Source organism: Borostomias antarcticus (assembly GCF_949987555.1).
Source record: "Borostomias antarcticus genome assembly, chromosome: 15".
Lineage (NCBI taxonomy): Eukaryota > Metazoa > Chordata > Actinopteri > Stomiiformes > Stomiidae > Borostomias > Borostomias antarcticus.
This window is the reverse complement of record NC_140248.1, coordinates 13827271-13846042: the sequence shown is the minus strand read 5'-3', so window position 1 is coordinate 13846042 and position 18772 is coordinate 13827271. Positions and strand designations below refer to the sequence as shown.

General features: G+C 45.4%; 2 protein-coding genes across 2 annotated transcripts; both read left to right on the top strand.

The window, feature by feature from the left end:
• Positions 1–4192: 4192 nt before the first annotated feature.
• LOC311318828 (cytochrome P450 2D26-like) lies at positions 4193–11605 on the top strand (the record flags this gene model as incomplete). Its single annotated transcript, XM_084450261.1, has 9 exons — positions 4193–4290; positions 4507–4659; positions 4875–5023; positions 5573–5692; positions 6014–6152; positions 6233–6420; positions 6744–6881; positions 6974–7141; positions 11558–11605. Exons 1-9 carry the CDS (start codon positions 4263–4265, stop codon positions 11603–11605), a joined length of 1131 nt encoding a protein of 376 aa, XP_084306387.1. The 5' UTR covers positions 4193–4262.
• A 78-nt stretch (positions 11606–11683) lies between these two features.
• On the top strand, positions 11684–16236 carry efemp2b (EGF containing fibulin extracellular matrix protein 2b; the record flags this gene model as incomplete). The annotated part of the gene is made up of 10 exons (XM_084450260.1): positions 11684–11785; positions 13101–13149; positions 13480–13692; positions 13844–13966; positions 14127–14243; positions 14457–14576; positions 14777–14896; positions 15110–15236; positions 15338–15533; positions 16075–16236. 10 exons carry the CDS (start codon positions 11684–11686, stop codon positions 16234–16236), a joined length of 1329 nt encoding a protein of 442 aa, XP_084306386.1.
• Between the last annotated feature and the right edge of the window lie 2536 nt (positions 16237–18772).

Sequence of the window (18772 nt, the reverse complement as noted above, 5' to 3'; positions counted from 1 at the left end):
TCCACTCTCAGTTCAGTGTATGACCTAGAGGTCAAGTCTGTCTGGAGGCTTAATCAGCCTCCCACTCCGGGAGAAGGCCCGGCCCTGTAACTCACGGCATGGTGTGCTCACAGTCTGTGGTGAAGAAGGCGGCGACCTCAGGGTTGACAAGCTTGAAGACACCCCAGTGCTACTGACGACCTCATTGACACCGCCCCCGCTCGCATGTGCGTCTCCGGGCTCAGGTGGCTGTTCCGGGTGAGCTGCCGGCTGGGGAGGGGCAGCCTCCGCTGGTCTGAGATCAACCCTGTTGCGACGATACGTAGTTCCTTGCACGTTGACGAGATAGGACCGAGGTCCCACCTGCATACACCTCTCCTCCATCGGCCCGTCCTGTCTCCTGGGAGCGGCTTCATCCTTATGGGCTGGCCGATGTTCAGCAATGGAAGATCCTTGGCTGATCTGTCATACACTAGCTTTGCTGCCTGATATCTCACTCTCAGCTTGTCGGGAACCCCAGTGACGACCTGAGGCGCTAGTAGCTGGTCGGCCACAGGGAGAAGAGTCCTCAGCCTCCATGACATCAGCCGTTGTGCCGGACTGCAGCGCATACCCTCCGTGGGCGTGTTTCTCCAATGTAGAAAAGCCTTCCAGGGATCCTCATTGGCACGATCTGCTTTCCTGCAGAGGCTTTTCACAATCTTCACTGCGGACTCTGCTTTGCCGTTAGCTTTTGGGTGCCCCGGCAAGGACATGACATGTTCGAAACCCCACTCTCTTGCAAATGCCCGAAACTCTCCACATCCAAACTGACTTCCAGAATCAGAAATGACCCTGTCTGGAATGCCATAGCGTGCAAACTGTGCCTTGCATCTTCGGATCGTTGTCTCTGCTGACAGGTAGCATGTCGATCTCCCAGAAGTCGGAGTAATGGTCCACCATGAGCAGGAAGTCTTGTTTTGCATAGCTGAACAGGTCCAAGCTCTCCAGCTGCCAGGGACGTGTGGGGAGTGGGTGCGACATCATGGTCTCTTTCTGTTGTTCGTGTGCATTCTCATTACACACGGAGCACTGCTGCACAGTCCTTGATCTCGCCTTGCATATTGGGCCGGCATATTGGGCCAGTAGAGTGTATCTCGGGCATGCCTATAGCAAGCCTCGGGCATGCCTATAGCAAGCCTCGCCCCCCACATGGTTGTAGTGGATCCGTTTCAGCATCTCAGGACGCATAGCTTTCGGAATGATGACGCGCTGGCTCCTGAAGAGCACACCGTCCTGTGCACTTATTTAATCTCTAACGGCCCAGTATTCCCTGATGGCTATGGGGCTCTCCTCCTTTTGTTCTGGCCATCCCTCAAGCACGACTGACTTGAGTGTTTGGAGACACATCCTCCTCCATGTGCTTTCGAATCTGTGAGAGGTGTTGGCTGGTGACGTTCAGATAGTCTGCCTGCTGAATGGCTGCCTCGTCATACTGCTTCTTTCAGGAAGGAAGTTTCAGGAAGTTTCAGCCACCGTTTCCTACCCTATGGCGTCAAGAATGTTGTCATCAGGATGCTCTCCTCATCCAGGCGACACTGAAGGAATGCATCTCGTGCATCCACCAGGGTGAAGATGCGTGCTTTCGGTAGCTTGTACAGCACGTCATCTAAAGTGGGCATGAGGTAGTGGGACCGCCTTAAAGCTCGATTAAGGGGCTTGGGGGTCAATGCAAAGCCGCAATTTGTCTGGCTTCATTACTATGACCAGATTGCTAATCCAGTCTGTGGGCTGAGTGACTGTGGTTGTGTCCATCCTTCTCGTACTGATCCAACTGCGCTTGAACAGCTTCCTTGAGGGCCACAGGGACGTTATAGCCAGTCTGCGCGCTGTGCGCATGCGTGCTGGAGCAAGTGGGGAAGCTATTTCGTTTCTAAAGACGTTTCTATGGATCATATTACAGAGGCATGTGAAAAACCACAAGCCCTTGTAAGCACAAATAGCGATTCATAAAGACAGATTGATGAAAACAACCGTTTCGCGGCAGAAAATAGATTTTTTAGAAGCTGCATTCTCAGTGTCCCGTCTGCCGCCATTACATGGATATACTTGGCTCACGCTGGATTTTAAATTTCTTCTACAGGCCTCCGAATTACACCAAAGTTACACCAAAGTTATCTCGATGAGTCAAACGTCTTATAATATGCCGTAAATAAGGTCTAGGTTGTCAAAAACGAGCATTCTCCTTTAAACAAATGCTGGGTTTTGAAGCCTCGGCGCTACCATTTAAATAACTTATTTAGCCGAGTGAAATTATTTTTAAATAGCCTAACTTATTTAGACTAGTGAAATTAATTTTCCGAGGTAGTCTTCTGTGGTGGTGGCGGTGCTTTGAACCTAAGTGAAGTTCTATGTTTATATTGTATATCTAATAAACACTGTTATTCAAATTACGTGTGATTTCTCCATGGATGTATTAATAGGATTTCTCTCAAAGTTAGCTAACCACCTTTCGCCTGAGGCTCTGACTGACAAGCAAACGACAACGAGCTCGAGCGTCGGATGCGCGTTTAGCTCTTTTTTGCAAGGGCCTACGTTTTGTCATCGTCAATAACAGCATTTTTTAATAGGTCAAGAGGGTATGAAAAGTTGGAAGTAGAACACATTTTTTATACTATGATTATTATTAGGCCTCCTTTTTTCTTTTTCACCATGAGCTTTGAAATGCGGGACATTATTCGGTTCTCGCGGGATGCGGGACAAGCGTTCAATTTTCGGGACTGTCCCGCGAGATGCGGGACGGGTGGTCACCCTACCTATGAAGGAGAGAAACAGTAGGCCTACAATAAGTGTAGCCTATTGTAGAAATGACAGCCTGAGAAATACATAACCGTAGTCTAAATAAGACTGACAACAGTTCTGTTACGCATAAAGGTCACATGGTGGTGGTCTAACACCACAAATGAAATGCTACCTACAGGCATACGAACCGTCTGTGGCGCAGTAAGAAATAGAGATCGTCTCAAAGCGAATTAGTAATGTGGGCTACATGCGCAGTATCTCAATAAGGACGGCAGGGAGTTTTCCACAACAATCACCTGACCTAGTCGTCCTCACCCAGGGCCGACCCAAGGTTTTTGGGAGCCCCAAACAAAAACTATATTTTTTCATATTTTTTTCATACTTTCAAAGAGTGAAAATAACACCAAGTACACTGCAACAGCATTTTTGTTAAATACTTAATTTTAATATTCATTTAGAATTTATTTGATTTGGTGTAGCGGTATTGCCACAATTTAAAATCCTCCTTATGTCAAATGAGTCTGTTGAGTAACAAGATGGTTATTTATGTGGGATATACTTTGAAGAGTAATATATCATTTCCAGATTAACTTATAAGACTAGACAATCAGGGGAGAACATAGAGAAGTGGAATAATTGGAGTAATAGGGAGTGCAGGTAAGATTCAATCCTCCACTGCAGCATAGAGTCTACCACCAACATCACTATGTCATTGCTTGTAGGGGATACATGTATTTATCCCTCAACAGGAGCAAAAGCTCACAGCAAACATTTCCTCAAACAAATGTTTTTTGTAGGCCAGTTACAGTAAGAAGTTATTTTATCTTTAAATCTCGATCTGTGCAGTCAACATTTAAGCTAAAATTCTTGGCTAGTAATATTCAACTTAATCTTGAACTCAATACAGCAGTTTAAATAGGCCTAACGTTATGAGTCTCGTGCAAAAATCCATTCTTTTCTTTGGGGATCTTAGATTTTACAGATACGGGTAGGTGCTGATCTAGTTGTTAGTCCTGTACAGGTAGGTTAATGAGACTTGTGACTTATTAAAGAAACGTATAGCACCCCATATATAGTCTCTGTAAATGAATGAATTAAACTTTATTTAGAAACAAAAAAAAGACATGCCATGTACAAGTAAAGCAAAAAAAAACAACTAAGCAATATGACCAGTAAAATTAACATTTCACAATACAATAGTAATCACAATACATTAGTAATACTTCCTTGTCCGAAAAGGATGAAGCGCAAGCTTACCCTATTCTTTAGCAATTCATAAACGAAAATTATATACAATTATTTAAAAAATTCAACAGTATCCAGCATCACGTTTTCATGAGTCTTTGTCTCTCTGTGGGTGTGTTCCAGTTATCGCAGCGCTATGGCAAGATTTTCAGCCTGTACATTGGCACACAGCCTGTAGTAGTGTCGAATGGCATTGACGCATCCGTGAGGCGCTGGTCACACATGCGGTAGAGTTCTCTGGACGCCCGCATCACCTCATGATGAGCCACATCGGCCAGAACAAAGGTACAGGGTGCCCTGGTACCACCTCTGGGGGGTGCTATTAATATTTATTCTCGTGATGTTTCAGCTAAACCACAATGGATCATTCCAGTGATGGCATTTGTTTCCAGTATTAATCAATTACTCGTGTGATACTGTATTTCTGTAATGTACACACACACACATTCATCACAGCTACAGTAACAGTCACACCTGTGGGCGTGCTTGGTGGTGTGTCAGGCATCGTCATGGCGGATTATGGGTCCAGCTGGAAGGAGCACAGGCGCTTCACTTTGTCCACACTGAAGAACTTTGGTCTGGCCAAGCGCTCCATGGAGGACCGCATCCTAGAAGAGGTCACCAACATCAGCTCTGAGCTGGAGTCCAGTGATGGTGAATGCACGCACACATGCACCCACACAAACACTCACTTAAGCAAGCACACGCGCGCGCGCGCGTGCACACACACACACACACGTACTCACTCACTCACTCACACACACGCATGCACACTCACACACTCACTATCCAGTTTGAAACAAAAGCCTTGTGATTGCCTGTGTTTGGGGTTGTGTTTGGGGTCTGTGTGTTCTGTGTGTTCCTTCCAGGCAGCTCCCTGGATCCTCAGGTTCTGTTCCACCTGGGTATTTCCAACATCATCTGCTCCCTCGTATTCGGGGACAGATTTGACTACAAAGACCCGTTCTTCCTCACTCATCAGCGGGATGCAGGAGCTGACCACGCTGCTCATCGGACCGTGGGCCATGGTAAACCCAGGCCGCTTTAGCACAACCGCTACTGCTAATACTTTTTCATTTACTCCCAGATGCTCAGTGTGTATTTGATGTCCCTTATGAAACAAATATATATTGCATTTTATTGGAAAATATAATGTAATATATAAAACAATAAATTTCCATATAAAGGAAACTAGTCGTTATATTTTCCAATATACTGCAATATATGAAAAGCAGTAATTCCTTATTTATTATTCAATATATTATGTATGTATCATATTATTCTGTATATTTCCTCTATATATTTTACATAGCCTACTACAGTATATTGACAGTTAATGTATAGGGGAATATTTTCTTTGCATAAGGGGTAGTTTCAGGGTACAGTAACTCCTCCCGAACACACACTACAAATAGGTGTGTTCGCTCATATTACCACTGCTATCAAAATTACAGTGCAAGTATAGATCTCGTTAAGAAAATAGTTTACGATGGAGTTATCTGAGCTAGATATTTTCACTCACCCACTCATCATTATTAAATCTGCGGAGTTGGCTCTTCTGTTTCAGATCTACGAGATCATCCCCCTCCTGAGGAGCCTCCCACTGCCGTTTAGGAGAGCCTTCGACGTCTACAGATTGATGAAAGAACACGCCCAGAAGGTTTTGGACGAGCACAAGGGGTCCCGGGTGGCAGGAGAGCCCAGAGACCTCAGGCTGCTACCTGGACCAGATTGATAAGGTAAAATATTAGGCAAATTCCTAGTATGTGTAAACCACCTCGCCAATAAACTGATTCTGATATCTATAGTATACATGTAGCTGAGACAGGGGAAAGTAGAATAGGCTTGAGACTGCTGTGTGTGTGTGTTTGTGTGCGCATGCATACATGTCCTGCATCTGAATGTGTGTGTGTGTGTGTGTGCACGCCTGCTTGCATTCCTGTGTGTGTGCGTGCGCATGTGCATGCATGCTTCCATCTTTGTATGTGTGCGTGTGTGTGTGTTGCAGACATCCGATCTAGACACAACATTTGATGAGGCTCAGATGGTGGCAATGCTGCTGGATCTGTTCGTCGCCGGTACAGACACCACCTCCACCACACTGCGCTGTGCCATGCTGTATTTGATGAGCAACCAGGACATGCAGGGTCAGTAGGTCACACATGTACACACGCATGCACAAGAGCACGTTGGAACACACGCCCCTCTAAATCTGTGCCCTCTTCAGAGCGATGTCACCGGGAGATTGAAGCGGTGCTGGAAGGGCGTGTGCGCCCATCGTATGACGACCGTCACGCCATGCCATTCGTCCAGGCCGTGATTCACGAGACGCAGCGTATGGCCGACATCGTGCCCCTCAGCGTGTTCCACACCGCCAGCTGCGACGCACAGCTCCAGGGCTACCGAGTACCCCAGGTTAGTTTGACTGGATGAGCTGCGTGCTGAACAGGGCCTTTCACAACAGTGCACTCGGGTCCAGATGGACTCTCCGCATTGATCCACATCATCCACGGGGGTGGAGCCCTGTGTTTGTTGTGTCCCAGGCTTCCATGCAAGTTTTGGTAAGAGCACTGATGCCCTTGCCAGTATGAGTGGCCCTTGATAAGGACAGTTGTTCATGCATGAGGTCATTAGAATGTCACTGACCCTTGGAATATCACTGGAACTATCCTCCCGCTGACCTTCACAATAAAAGTCTCACTTGTCTTATTAGTCCTCTCCTCCACACTCTCCTCTAGGGGACGACAGTGATCCCTAACCTGTCCTCAGCGTTGCATGAAGACGGACAGTGGAAGTTCCCTCATGAGTTCAACCCCGACAACTTCCTCAACGACAACGGAGAGTTCATGAAGCCGGATGCCTTCTTGCTGTTCTCAGTAGGTGAGACAAGGAGACGGACATGGAGAGACACACAGAGAGATGGGGAGAGAGAGACAGAGAGAAATATAAAACCCCATTAAAATATGGTGCGTGTGTGCGTGCGTGCGCGCGTGAGGGTTTGTCCCGGATGGAGCTTTTCCTGATTCTAGTGACCTTGCTACGTCAGTTCCGGTTTGTCTGGCCCAAGGACAGAGGTGCCACCGAGGTTGGTTCCATCTACGGGTTGATCCAGTCGCCCAAGCCCTATAACCTGGTGGTGTGTCTGAGGAGCACCCATCAAACACTAACTTGTTGGTTGACAGCTGGTCTTTTCCAGACATGTTTCAGGAATGGTAAGATCATTAAAGAGCTGTACATTGGATTGTAACTGAACTATTGCTGACTGAATAAATAAAAATGGCAATATTTTGTTTTTGTGTTTGGTTTTGTCTCTTCCACTACTGAGGGATTCTGAGGATGAACAAATGAGACAGACACGGGTCAAACTGAAGCATATGAGTGCACAGAGAGCGCAGGCCTCCGCCCATGAATGCATGTTGTTGGTGTAACAGAGTTGAAATGGTTAAACTCACTCCTCAGTATAAATATCACCCACTTGCACATTTGAAGAGATTTTCAGTGGCGTAACTGGTAGTGGTGTTTATCATAGGTGGTCATGTGTGAATGCAAATCAGAGGACCTGAGTATGATGTCAGTGTGATGCACTGATACCTGTTAGATCAGCATATGCAGTTGTTGAATGTGTAAGTGGATAAAATAATCAGACAGTAATGATGGATCAGAAAGCAGTAAGGTCTCTCCCTCTGTTTTTCTCCCAAGGATATCAGAGTGCATATAGTAGGGTTAGGGTTGCAAAATTCTGGGAATATTCAAAGTTGGAAACTTTCCATGGGAATTAACGGGAATTTATGGGAATTAACGGGAATTAACTGGGAATTTGGAGGTTATTTATACCAACTGTATTTATCTTGTCATAAACAGACATACATATAAACATTTGCTTTGTCATAAGCAGACATGCAGGCAAACATTTCTAATACAATTTTTTTAAATTACATTTTTTGCTTAATCTATTTGCGAGTAGATCTTTAATGGATTCTAAAGCCCTCTTAGTGTGTAGGATGCTAGGAATTAGCTGCACATACCATTCGGACCAATGCGAAGTGAGTAAAAAAAAAAAGATGTGTTTATTGTTGTGTAATTGTTTTCCGTGACTTTTATTTTGGAATTCCTTGAAAGAAAGCTATCGGACATAAGTTTTGTTTCTGCTTGAGGGGCAACTAGTAGTGTCCTCTATTCTAATTTTAAACCGCAAAAATATCCAAACTACAGTTGATCCGAGATTTCGTTAACAAGTGATTAGCAGCAGCAGCTTTGGAGATATTTGGGCTGTATGAAAAAACGCTGTATGAGGAGATCCTGGGAGAAAACTTGCGCAATTGGAATGGATGTTGGACGCTGTTGACATGACGTTTACGTTATTCAACTGGAGATCAAGCAACGTTACATCCAACAACAGGATCTGTATGAAACCTAACCCTAACCCTTAGACCCCTGACCTTCGGCATGGGAGTCAGACACTTTATCCACTACACCACCGAGGATAGGGAAAGTGCACGGTGTCATAGTGTATTTATTTTGGTGTGCTGGGACCACTGCCTCTTGTGGTGGCAACATAGAACTGCAGCTCAACAACATGACGCAGGGAGGGAGGGAGTGACAACCGGACTAAATGCTATCTATGGTGCGCTGGCTTCAAGCAATGCACAAAAAGGTAAACCACTTGACTTAGTCTAATGATTTAATCTATTGTGGCTATATTGATAAACAAACCATGCTTGTCAGTACACTTAAATGCATGAATGTGTCCCCTTTCTAGGACATAGGACCGCGAGATTGTGGAGAGCATGGTGCATACAAATCCAAAGGGAAGGCCCCCTGCTGTTTCTGACTCCCTGTCTCCAGTTTGATTTCAAGCGTTTCAACGTGTTGGGGGAGCTGAAAGCCCCCATTGTGGAAAACATCCATAATCACTGCTTGCTGTCTGATACATTGGCAAGGTGGATTTAAGAACTAATCATAAACTAGTTAAAATAAGAGAGAAGGTGCAGGGAAGGATAGTGCTGGTGCAGAGCAATGAGCAAACCCCCCCCCAAAAAAAACAAAAACAAAACAACTTTATACCAGATGGGAAAGCACTTAAAAAGATCGGAAATGTTAGAGCATGTATTGAACAACATTCTTACAAAATCTGAATTTCTCCTATTTTGTGAAATTGTGAAAAATAGAAAAATACATGCTCTGATTTAGCAAATGTTGCTCCAGAAAAATAGGGCCATATTAATGTAATTTGTAATTTTTGATATCCAATAAATAATCTCCAGTTAACATTCCCACTAACTGGGAGTGATTATCACTCATATTCTTCTCTCTGCATATCTCAAGCCTGTAATAAATATGAATTTAATTTGTTTCTCTTTCTTCAGTATGGTTGAGGAGGATATGGATGTTGAGAGAAAGAGTTTCTATGTGAATTAATAAAAGATCTCAAGATTTTGATTACAGACAATGTTCAAAGAGATGAAAGACAACTTCAAAGTGAACCTGTCAGATCAGGCCTGTTTGTACCTATATAATGTTGGTATCAGTTGAATATAATTAATATTGTGCTCCATGTATATGAATGCTGAATCTCTCTCACTCTCTTCACTTAAAGAGCCTATCCACAGCTCTGGTTAACACCAAAGATGTCAGAGACATATTCAGTTCATTGAGCCATGTTGATCAGATAGACGGACATTAGAGGAGTTCAAACTCTTCCTTACTCCCTATACTGTACAAATGCAGCCCAATCTCTTGCCACACTCAGGTTAGTGTGTGTGTGTGTGTGCGCGCGCGAGCGCATGTATGTCTACTGTATGTGTGTGTGTGCGTTTGTGTGTATGTGTGCATTTGTGTGTGTGTGTGCACAAGTGCATGTATGTGTGCGTTTGTGTGTTTGTATGTGCGTTTGAGTGTGTGCATGTGTGTGAGAAAATGGGTAGGTTAGCAGCGGGTGGCCACAGTTGGTCAGGGCTGTCGAGGAGGGGGTCGCGTCTTTACTGCCCTGTAAAAACCCTTCACTGACACAGCTGTCCGACTCCCACCTGCCCCTGTCCCGCCAAATGGTCATGGAAATTTCCTTGAGAAAATGTCCCCATTTCTTTAACAATATATTGTGACCACAGGCATTAACCCAGAGGGCCAGTGCCCTTTATTCTGTTTAGTTCACACAGTGCATAGGTGCATTTAGATACAATGGTACAATAGCCATTTTAACAGCTAACAGTAGAAACAGATGCTTGCTGTTCCTCACTGCAGTAGCTCCTTTTTCCTGCTCACCAATTTGTCCCCACATTCCTCTGGGCCCCCCTTCCTAGGCAGTAAATATCCGACTGTGTCTTTCCAAAGAGGGGAAGGGGGCCAGGGGCTGGGATGGAGAGGTTCACACCGAGTAGCGATTCAGGACAATCTTAACGTTTATTTATTTATTTACTGTGAATTATATGGGTAAGTGCTGAGCAGAGATACCTCATGTCCACTGGGTTAGGGTGGAGTAGTTTTTTCCATGTCATGGCTGTTCTTTGATGGTTGAGTGATTGGATTTGTGCTTAAACTAACTGCTGTGACAACTAGCTGTTGTGGTGATGGACGGGGAAAGTAGCCAAACAGGTGGGCAGAGGATGACAAGGCTGGGCAGCTAGAACATGCTTTAGGGGTGAGAATGGGCTGTCTCATTTCTCCGCCCTCCCCTTTATCTACCCCAACCCCCTTTTTTTCCACAAACGCTGAAACACACTTTCGCCTCTCGCTCACACACTTTCCACAGTCAACCTTTCTGCTTAGCCTTTGTGGCTTTGCTGACAGTGTAGAGAAGACAGAAGACCAGAGTGAGGAAGAGTCATCCTGTAGAGCCGTGTTGTAGTGCTGCATCTTGAAAGAGGCTCTTCTCTGAACAGAGACTGAAAGAGTAACCGGTAATAGTAACATGCAAGTGAATCAAACTGTGAACTGAAATTGGCAAAGCAGATCAAAGCTCTCTGTGAGTATTACATGTTTTTTTGTAATTGCCATTTTGTGTACACATGTAACTTCACGCATAGAACTACTCAGAAAGAGAAGGGACATTTATCAGTCCCCATCACCTGTCAGACTTTAGGACCAAGAATATCCCTAAAGTATCAGACTGTTACAGTGGAATTTGGGAAAAGGAGGTCACAAGCCCCTTGGAGTCATCTTAATTGCTTTAATCTACCAAAGAGAGTTGATGAGATGTGTTTGCCAATATCAGCAAGTGTCTGATTGCATAGATTTACACTGTTGTTACATTGAAAACAGATTATGGACTACAGTATTATGAAATACAGATTTGATTATAAACATTTGATTCACAAAGTTAGTTTTAGTAATACCAGACATACCTCAGTTATGAGACCATGAGACCATAATGCCATCATTGCTGTACAGTTGTGTTTGGGGAATTTATGGAGCTACTTTTTAGAATTCATATATGGCTTTCATCTTCAGAATTTGGATTGGAATACAAACACTATTAAAAAAATACAGAGAATATTTATGTTTTTGCACATATAGTATTGTTAATGTTTCTCTCCCCTTCCCCATCTCTTCACAGATTCTGCTCCACATGCCGGTCTTCATACAACAATCTATCAGACTGTGACTGTTGACTCAGAAGTGTCCATATACGTTTGTTTGTTTGTTTGCTTGTGTGCGTGTATATTTATGTGCAGTAGAGAGTATGCAGGGAACATATGTGTTATTATCTGTGTGCGTGAGTCTTCTCTTCATCCCCAAGTCCATATCTCAGTCTCCCCCTGAGGGTGACGCTGACAGCTACACGGTAAGGATCAATGAAATCGCTTCTTCCTCCTCTCCTCTAGTTCTGTCCATCCTACAGTATGCCTCACCTTTTAAAACACACGCCACTAGTCTGTAACCCCGCATGATTGTCCTCCACCCCGATGAAATTGGTAGTGATGATATTCATTTGACCCATGTACATTAGTGCGTACATGGGGGACAATTAGTTTGACCTCTGTATGTCGGTGCGTGAGTTCGTTTGTGCATTTGTGCATTCGTTTGTTCGTCTGTCACATGTACCAGAGCCCACCACCAGGGGAGGTGCTCACCACAATTCATTTTTCCTTGTTTTGTACATAAACAATTATGCTTGGTGTCTCAGTAAAAGTATAGTCTATTCTACTCAGGAGCCCATCTACATTCTGAATCCACAGAGTTCAGAGCTTGGGGTGTTTACTAACTCTTTTGGTGATTGTTCTTAGACCCTGTAGAATGTATTTAACATACTGCTATGGTGGCAGTAAGACTATGCGGACAGCAGAGGGAGGCATAGGCATAGTTTCAAGAACATACTCCTGAAAGGAAACAAACTATATTGTGGACACATTGTAAATGAACAGTAGATTATCATACCATCTTATTGCATGGCCTTTTTTTTCAAACATTATTTTCATTATATATTTTTTTGTCCTGCAGAAAGTTACAATTCTTTTTATATTAACTTTGTTAATCATTGATACTGTATTTTAACTCACTACTTACTAGAGCAAAGACCAAAGATAGACCAAGCAAATAACAAAGTTTGGCCTTTATGCCAACTCTATAGATAAACTAGAAAACCCAATCCACATACACATTCAACAACTGGTGTTAATTCCTCACTCTGGTCTTCATTCAACAACCCTAGGGGGATCATTAAAGTATCTATCTATCTATCTATCTATCTATCTATCTATCTATCTATCTATCTATCTATCTATCTATCTATCTATCTATCTATCTATCTATCTATCTATCTATCTATCTATCTGCCTGCCTGCCTGCCTGCCTGCCTGCCTGCCTGCCTGCCTGCCTGTCTGTCTACATGCTGACGGCATGTATCATGGGTGGGGGATGACAGGTTCACTGTGCACTTGTTTGATCTTGGCTCAAGCAGGAATGCTCTGACTGGCACTTGAACTGACACTGAATTTACTTCAGAGACAGCTAGATAGTCATGCACCAGAAACTGTGGTGTTTACGTGTGTAATCTCTGTCTGTCTCTCTCTCTCTCTCTCTCTCTCTCTCTCTTTCTCTCTCTCTCTCTCTCTCTTTCTCTCTCTCTCTCTCTCTCTCTCACACACACACACACACAGGAATGCACAGATGGCTACGAGTGGGATGCTCAGAGTCAGCACTGTAAAGGTGGGTGGCTGCATGTTTGGCTGTACTGTCACAGAGTGATGCATATGAAAGTTCTGTTGCTGAGCTTATGATCTGGCCGGTGTCGCTCACATATTAGCTTGGTGAAATGCCAACCGCCCGAAATCTCCCCCGTCTGCTCTGTTCAATCATCTAGTCTTTATTTCTGCTCTTTGTGTATTTTTACACTAAGCAAAGTACACTGTTGACTCTCCATCGTTGCGCCTTTATTTCCGCTCTCTCCTTGTCCTCAGTCACTGCTTGCTCCGGGAACACACCACAGACATTTATTAGCTTTTTCTCACTCTGCTCTCGTCCCTCTCCCTCCGTCAGATGTGAACGAGTGCGAGACCATCCCCAAGGCCTGCCAGGGTGAGATGAAGTGTTTCAACCACTACGGGGGCTACCTGTGTCTGCCGCGCTCTGCCTCGGTCATCACCGCCACCGAGTCCCCCGGACAGCCGGCGGCCGGCACGCCTTCCGAGTCCAACGAGGCCTTCAGCCCCTGCCCCGTGGGCTACGAGGCGCAGGGAGAGGTCTGCGTGGGTGAGTGGCATGGCTTGAGAGGGTCCGAGAAGGCCGATCATTAATGTTAAATACAAGAGGGGGGGGGGGGGGGGGTGTTTGCTTGTGCTCTGTTTTATTGAATTAACAAGATGTGCTCTGTGTGTGTGTGTGTGTTCTCGCTGTTTTGCAGACGTGGACGAGTGTGAACTGGATCTTCATGACTGCCAGCCCAGCCAGCAGTGCATCAACACTGCGGGCACCTACAGCTGTCAGTGCTCAGACGGGTACAACAAGATTGGCACCGAGTGTGTGGGTAGGGCTGGCATACTCTTTCACATCCTCTTCAGGGTCCAGTAAGATTTAATATATTTTCATCTGATGATACCGTTTATTCCTCCATCTGCAAACCAACTCTTCTCATGTCTCCTCTTCTCTTCACCACTTCTCCCCTCTGCTCTCCTCTCCCCACACAGACATTGATGAGTGCAGATATCGGTACTGTCAGCATCGTTGTGTGAACCTCCCCGGCTCTTTTTCTTGTGATTGTGAGCCAGGATTTGAGCTGGCTGGAAACAATCGCTCATGTGTGGGTAAGTCCTAATTCAACCAGTGGCTAACATCCACACCTCCAACACTTCCAATAACACCATGACCTTGAATCACCTTGATTTTAAGTGGGTTGTTCATTTGTTTAAAATCCGTCTAGCTTTACCCCTCACCTTTGAAACTTGTTTCCACACCTGCCTCTTACATCCTGACCCCTCACATCTCCAGCCACCTCTGTCTTGTCTCCTGCGCTCCAGATGTGAATGAGTGTGAGATGGGCGCCCCTTGTCAGCAGAGATGCTACAACACCTACGGGACTTTCCTCTGCCGCTGTGACCAGGGCTTCGAGCTGGGACCAGACGGTCACACGTGCATCGGTTAGGTTATGCCCGTTCTCTCTCTCTCTCTCTCTCTCTCTCTCTCTCTCTCTCTCTCTCTCTCTCTCTCCTAGTCATCTTTGTGTTTTCAACAAAAACATTCAGGATGGGTATTGAACTAGAAGATCTATACATTGTTTTGAGTATTGGACATTGTTTTCTTTGTCTTTTTCTCCATCAACCTGTCCTTCCTCCTCCAGATATAGACGAGTGCAGCTACTCCAGCTTCATGTGCCAGTTCCAGTGCGTTAACGAGCCGGGGGGCTTCTCTTGTGTGTGTCCCAAGGGATACAAGCTGCAGGGCACCAGGCTCTGCCAGGGTAAACACCACTCTGATATACTGGGCTCAGTGGGCTGGGGAATTGGGCCATAATGGTGGTCAGACGGACACATGCACGCACACACATACACGCGCGCACACACACGCGAACACTCATGCACACACACATACAGTACAGCGCGCACACACACACACTTTTCTTAATATTATTTTTCCTTTCACTCTCTCGCGCTCCCTGTCTGCCGCTCTCCAGACGTGAATGAATGTGAGACAGGAACCCACCAGTGTAGAGAGGGCCAGACCTGTGTCGACATCCACGGGGGTTATCAGTGTGTCGAATTCAACCGCTGTCAGGAGCCCTATGTACAGGTGTCCGACAAGTAAGTATCCAACACACTCATATGCAAATAAATACCGACACACACACACACATCTCTTCCAAACACCTACTGAATACCTCATGTCTCCCCTGTCTTTCCAGCCGCTGTGTGTGCCCGGTGGTCAAGCCTGAGTGCCGCGACCTGCCGTTCTCCATCGTGCACCGCTACATGAGCATCACTTCGGAGCGCTCCGTTCCCTCGGACATCTTCCAAATCCAGGCCACCAGCGTCTACCCCGGGGCCTACAACACCTTCCGCATCCGCTCCGGGGACGGCAACGGGGAATTCTACATCAGGGTGAGTGGGCGGGGAACGCTGCCAAACTTCATCAGCCATGAATTATAAATTCTAATGGCCCTGTTTCAACTTCGTTGTATCTCAATTAAGGATTCAAGGATGTTTATTTGTCATATTATGATAAGACACAGGAACTATGTACAAGAAATGCAAAAATCTGCTATTGCATTGTGTGTGTGTGTGTGTGTGTGTGTGTGTGTGTGTGTGTGTGTGTGTGTGTGTGTGTGTGTGTGTGTGTGTGTGTGTGTGTGTGTGTGCATGCGCTGTGTTTGAGATGAAGGAACATTGTTGACATATGAGTCAGGCAAGGTTGAGCTGGTCTCAATCATAGCCTTACATGGTGTTCTACCAGACTGCTGGTATGGAGACTGGCTTTGGGAAATCTCAGGGAGAACTTGGAATGTCTAGAATGTCTTTTGCAAAAAGAAACAGTGGGACAGTTTCACAAAAAATGGGTTTGTTCTTTGAGTTAAAATTATGATTCGACCGGCCATTCACATTCGTCCACTACCCCGCCCCCCCACCTCTTGTCTTTTCTCAGCAAATCAACAACATCAGCGCCATGCTGGTTCTGGCCCGGGCCGTGACTGGGCCCAGAGAGTACGTCCTGGACCTGGAAATGGTGTCTGTGAACCCCCTCATGAGCTACCAGACCAGCTCCGCCCTGCGCCTGACCGTCTATGTGGGGCCGTACACCTTCTGAGAGGGGCCTGGGAGAGAGGAGAGGAGGGGAGAGGAGGGGAGAGGAGAAGAGAGGAGAGGGGGGGAGAGAAGAGGAGAGGAGAGGAGAGGGAGGGAGGGAGCGGGAACAGTGACGCAGAGTGTGAGATGAGGGGAGGAGAGCTGACATTTGGCTGATTCATTTCTACTTTGACCAACAAACAAAAAAACGCAGCTTGTTGTGAAATAAATGTCTAATTATGTAGTACATCACACACAGTAAAGCAGTGAAAATGATCCAGAGTATGACCTTCTGTTCACAATAATTGTAGTCACACTTTGTATCACTACCTCCACACCGCATTTACAATAGATAGAGAACAACCATTACCTTACCTTATTCTGTCATCATTTTTTTTGTCATTGCTTATTCTATACATTCAGATTGCAGTTTTGCCATTGGTGTTCAATACTATTTTGTCGTTTTTTGATGTTTTATTTTGAAGGACATGTCACCAAGATTAAAAAAACACATTTTGAAAGTGCTGTTGCTCTCTTTTTACCCAGAGTACCTGCATGTACAGTAAATACACTTTACATAGTACACCGTCTCCAGCTTATTCTGGAGCACTCAAACCACCTCCATGACTCAAACCCAGTACTAGTGGTGGGCATACAGGGCTATATTGCGCATACCCACTTATTTATATACACACACACACACACACACACACACACACACACACACACACAATATACCCACTTATCCACCCCTCATGTGAAACCAAACAATTCAGAATATTTGCTGTAATAGTATACACACTTTTCCAGTCACTCGCCACAGCTCAAACCCAATAACTTTGCTTGTCCTCATTCACCCACCCTAGCCAATATGCTCGTCTTACATACAAATAAATTATTTTTGCTATCCAGCTTGTAATGTTGTTGTGATTTAATTTGATTTAGCTCCCCTGCATTTTAATCATCTTATTATATCACATCATATTGTAATCATAATCATCCTATGGTATAAATAGTTTTAGACAGCCACAACATTAAATGCTGTAACAGATATCTGCTCAAGAGTAGTACCAGATGAAACCAATAATAAACTGCTCAACAGCAATATCAGATACGACCACTAGATGTAGCCATAGGGAACTGGGCCGCGTTTCCCAGATTCGCCGAACTTCTCCGCGCTACGACGCTTCTCAAGGTATACCTTGGCGAAGGGACAGTTTTTCCTACGAGTGTTTCCCAGACTATCCCTTAGTGGGCGCCTGAAGATACATCGTTAGGTCCATCCCAAGATACATCGTTAGAGGAGCTGTCCCTGGGCGCGGTGCTGAAAAAAGAATGAATCCATGCCGCACACATCGATGGCCATTCGTAAAGTCACAGAAATGACGTGCCAATATAATACGTGCTGTCTTAATTATTTTATTTCAGTCTAAATATTACCAAAAAGGAAGCTATGCCTCCGAAAGCTCATCTGCTAATGTATTTAAGAGTCAAAGCGAGACCTCGTGATAATCCCAATTCATACATCAAATTACATTACATCAAATAGCCTAAAATATCCAAGAAAGAGCACGGATCGGATCGGGACATATAAGCCCCGTCGAGGATGTCTTGAAAGGCCAGGAAAAAATACCTTAATGATGATAGGCAATGATGATAAATGACCACTGATTTAGTTATACAAACAAAGGTATAATGGCCATATAAATTGCCCCTGTGGCAGTAGCATTCCCACGTTCGCGGGATATGATGACTAATTGAATCTATCAGGCACCGGTGTTGGCGCATGTGGCCTATAAAAAAAACAAGGGTAACTGCACATATTGAGCGACATGGCAGATATGAAGAGGAAGCATGTGGTAGCGTTCACCAAAGAATAACTAGTGATCATGCTGGACGAGGTGGAGCAGCCGAAGGCCGTCCTGTTTGGCGGCTACCAGTAGGGCCTATGCACAACTCCAGTAGGCTACTTCCTGAAATTAGACATGCTTCTCTATTTCCTGTCCTACACTTTGGATGAAATGATTAATCAGGTGTGCCTGACTGCAGCACAATGATCAGGCACACCTGAATAATCATTTCATCCAATAGTGTAAGACAGGAAATAAAGAAGCATGTCTAATGTCAGGAAGTAGCCTACTGGAGTTGTGCATATAGCCCATTGAAGAAGGCTGCATGGGAGAGCATCGCGGATGGCTGCTTCCACTCCTGGGCCACCCAGGGAGTGGACAGTCGTCCGCAAGAAATGGCAGGACTTCGCCAGTCAGGCCAAAAGCCGGGGGGCGGCAGTGCGCCGAGAGGCAGAGCACCGTGCCTTCCCTCACCCTGGAGGAGGAGAAGGCCCTATCGATCATCGGCCTAACAGCCTCCCAAGGCATCACTGGTGGCCTTGATTTGGAGTCTGGAGAGGGCCCCTCCAACATCCAGCCCTCAGCTGAATCACCCCAAGCCTCCCAGCCCTCAGCTGAATCTCCCCAAGCCTCCCAGCCCTCAGCTGAATCTCCCCAAGCCTCCCAGCCCTCAGCTGAATCTCCCCAAGCCTCCCAGCCCTCAGCTGA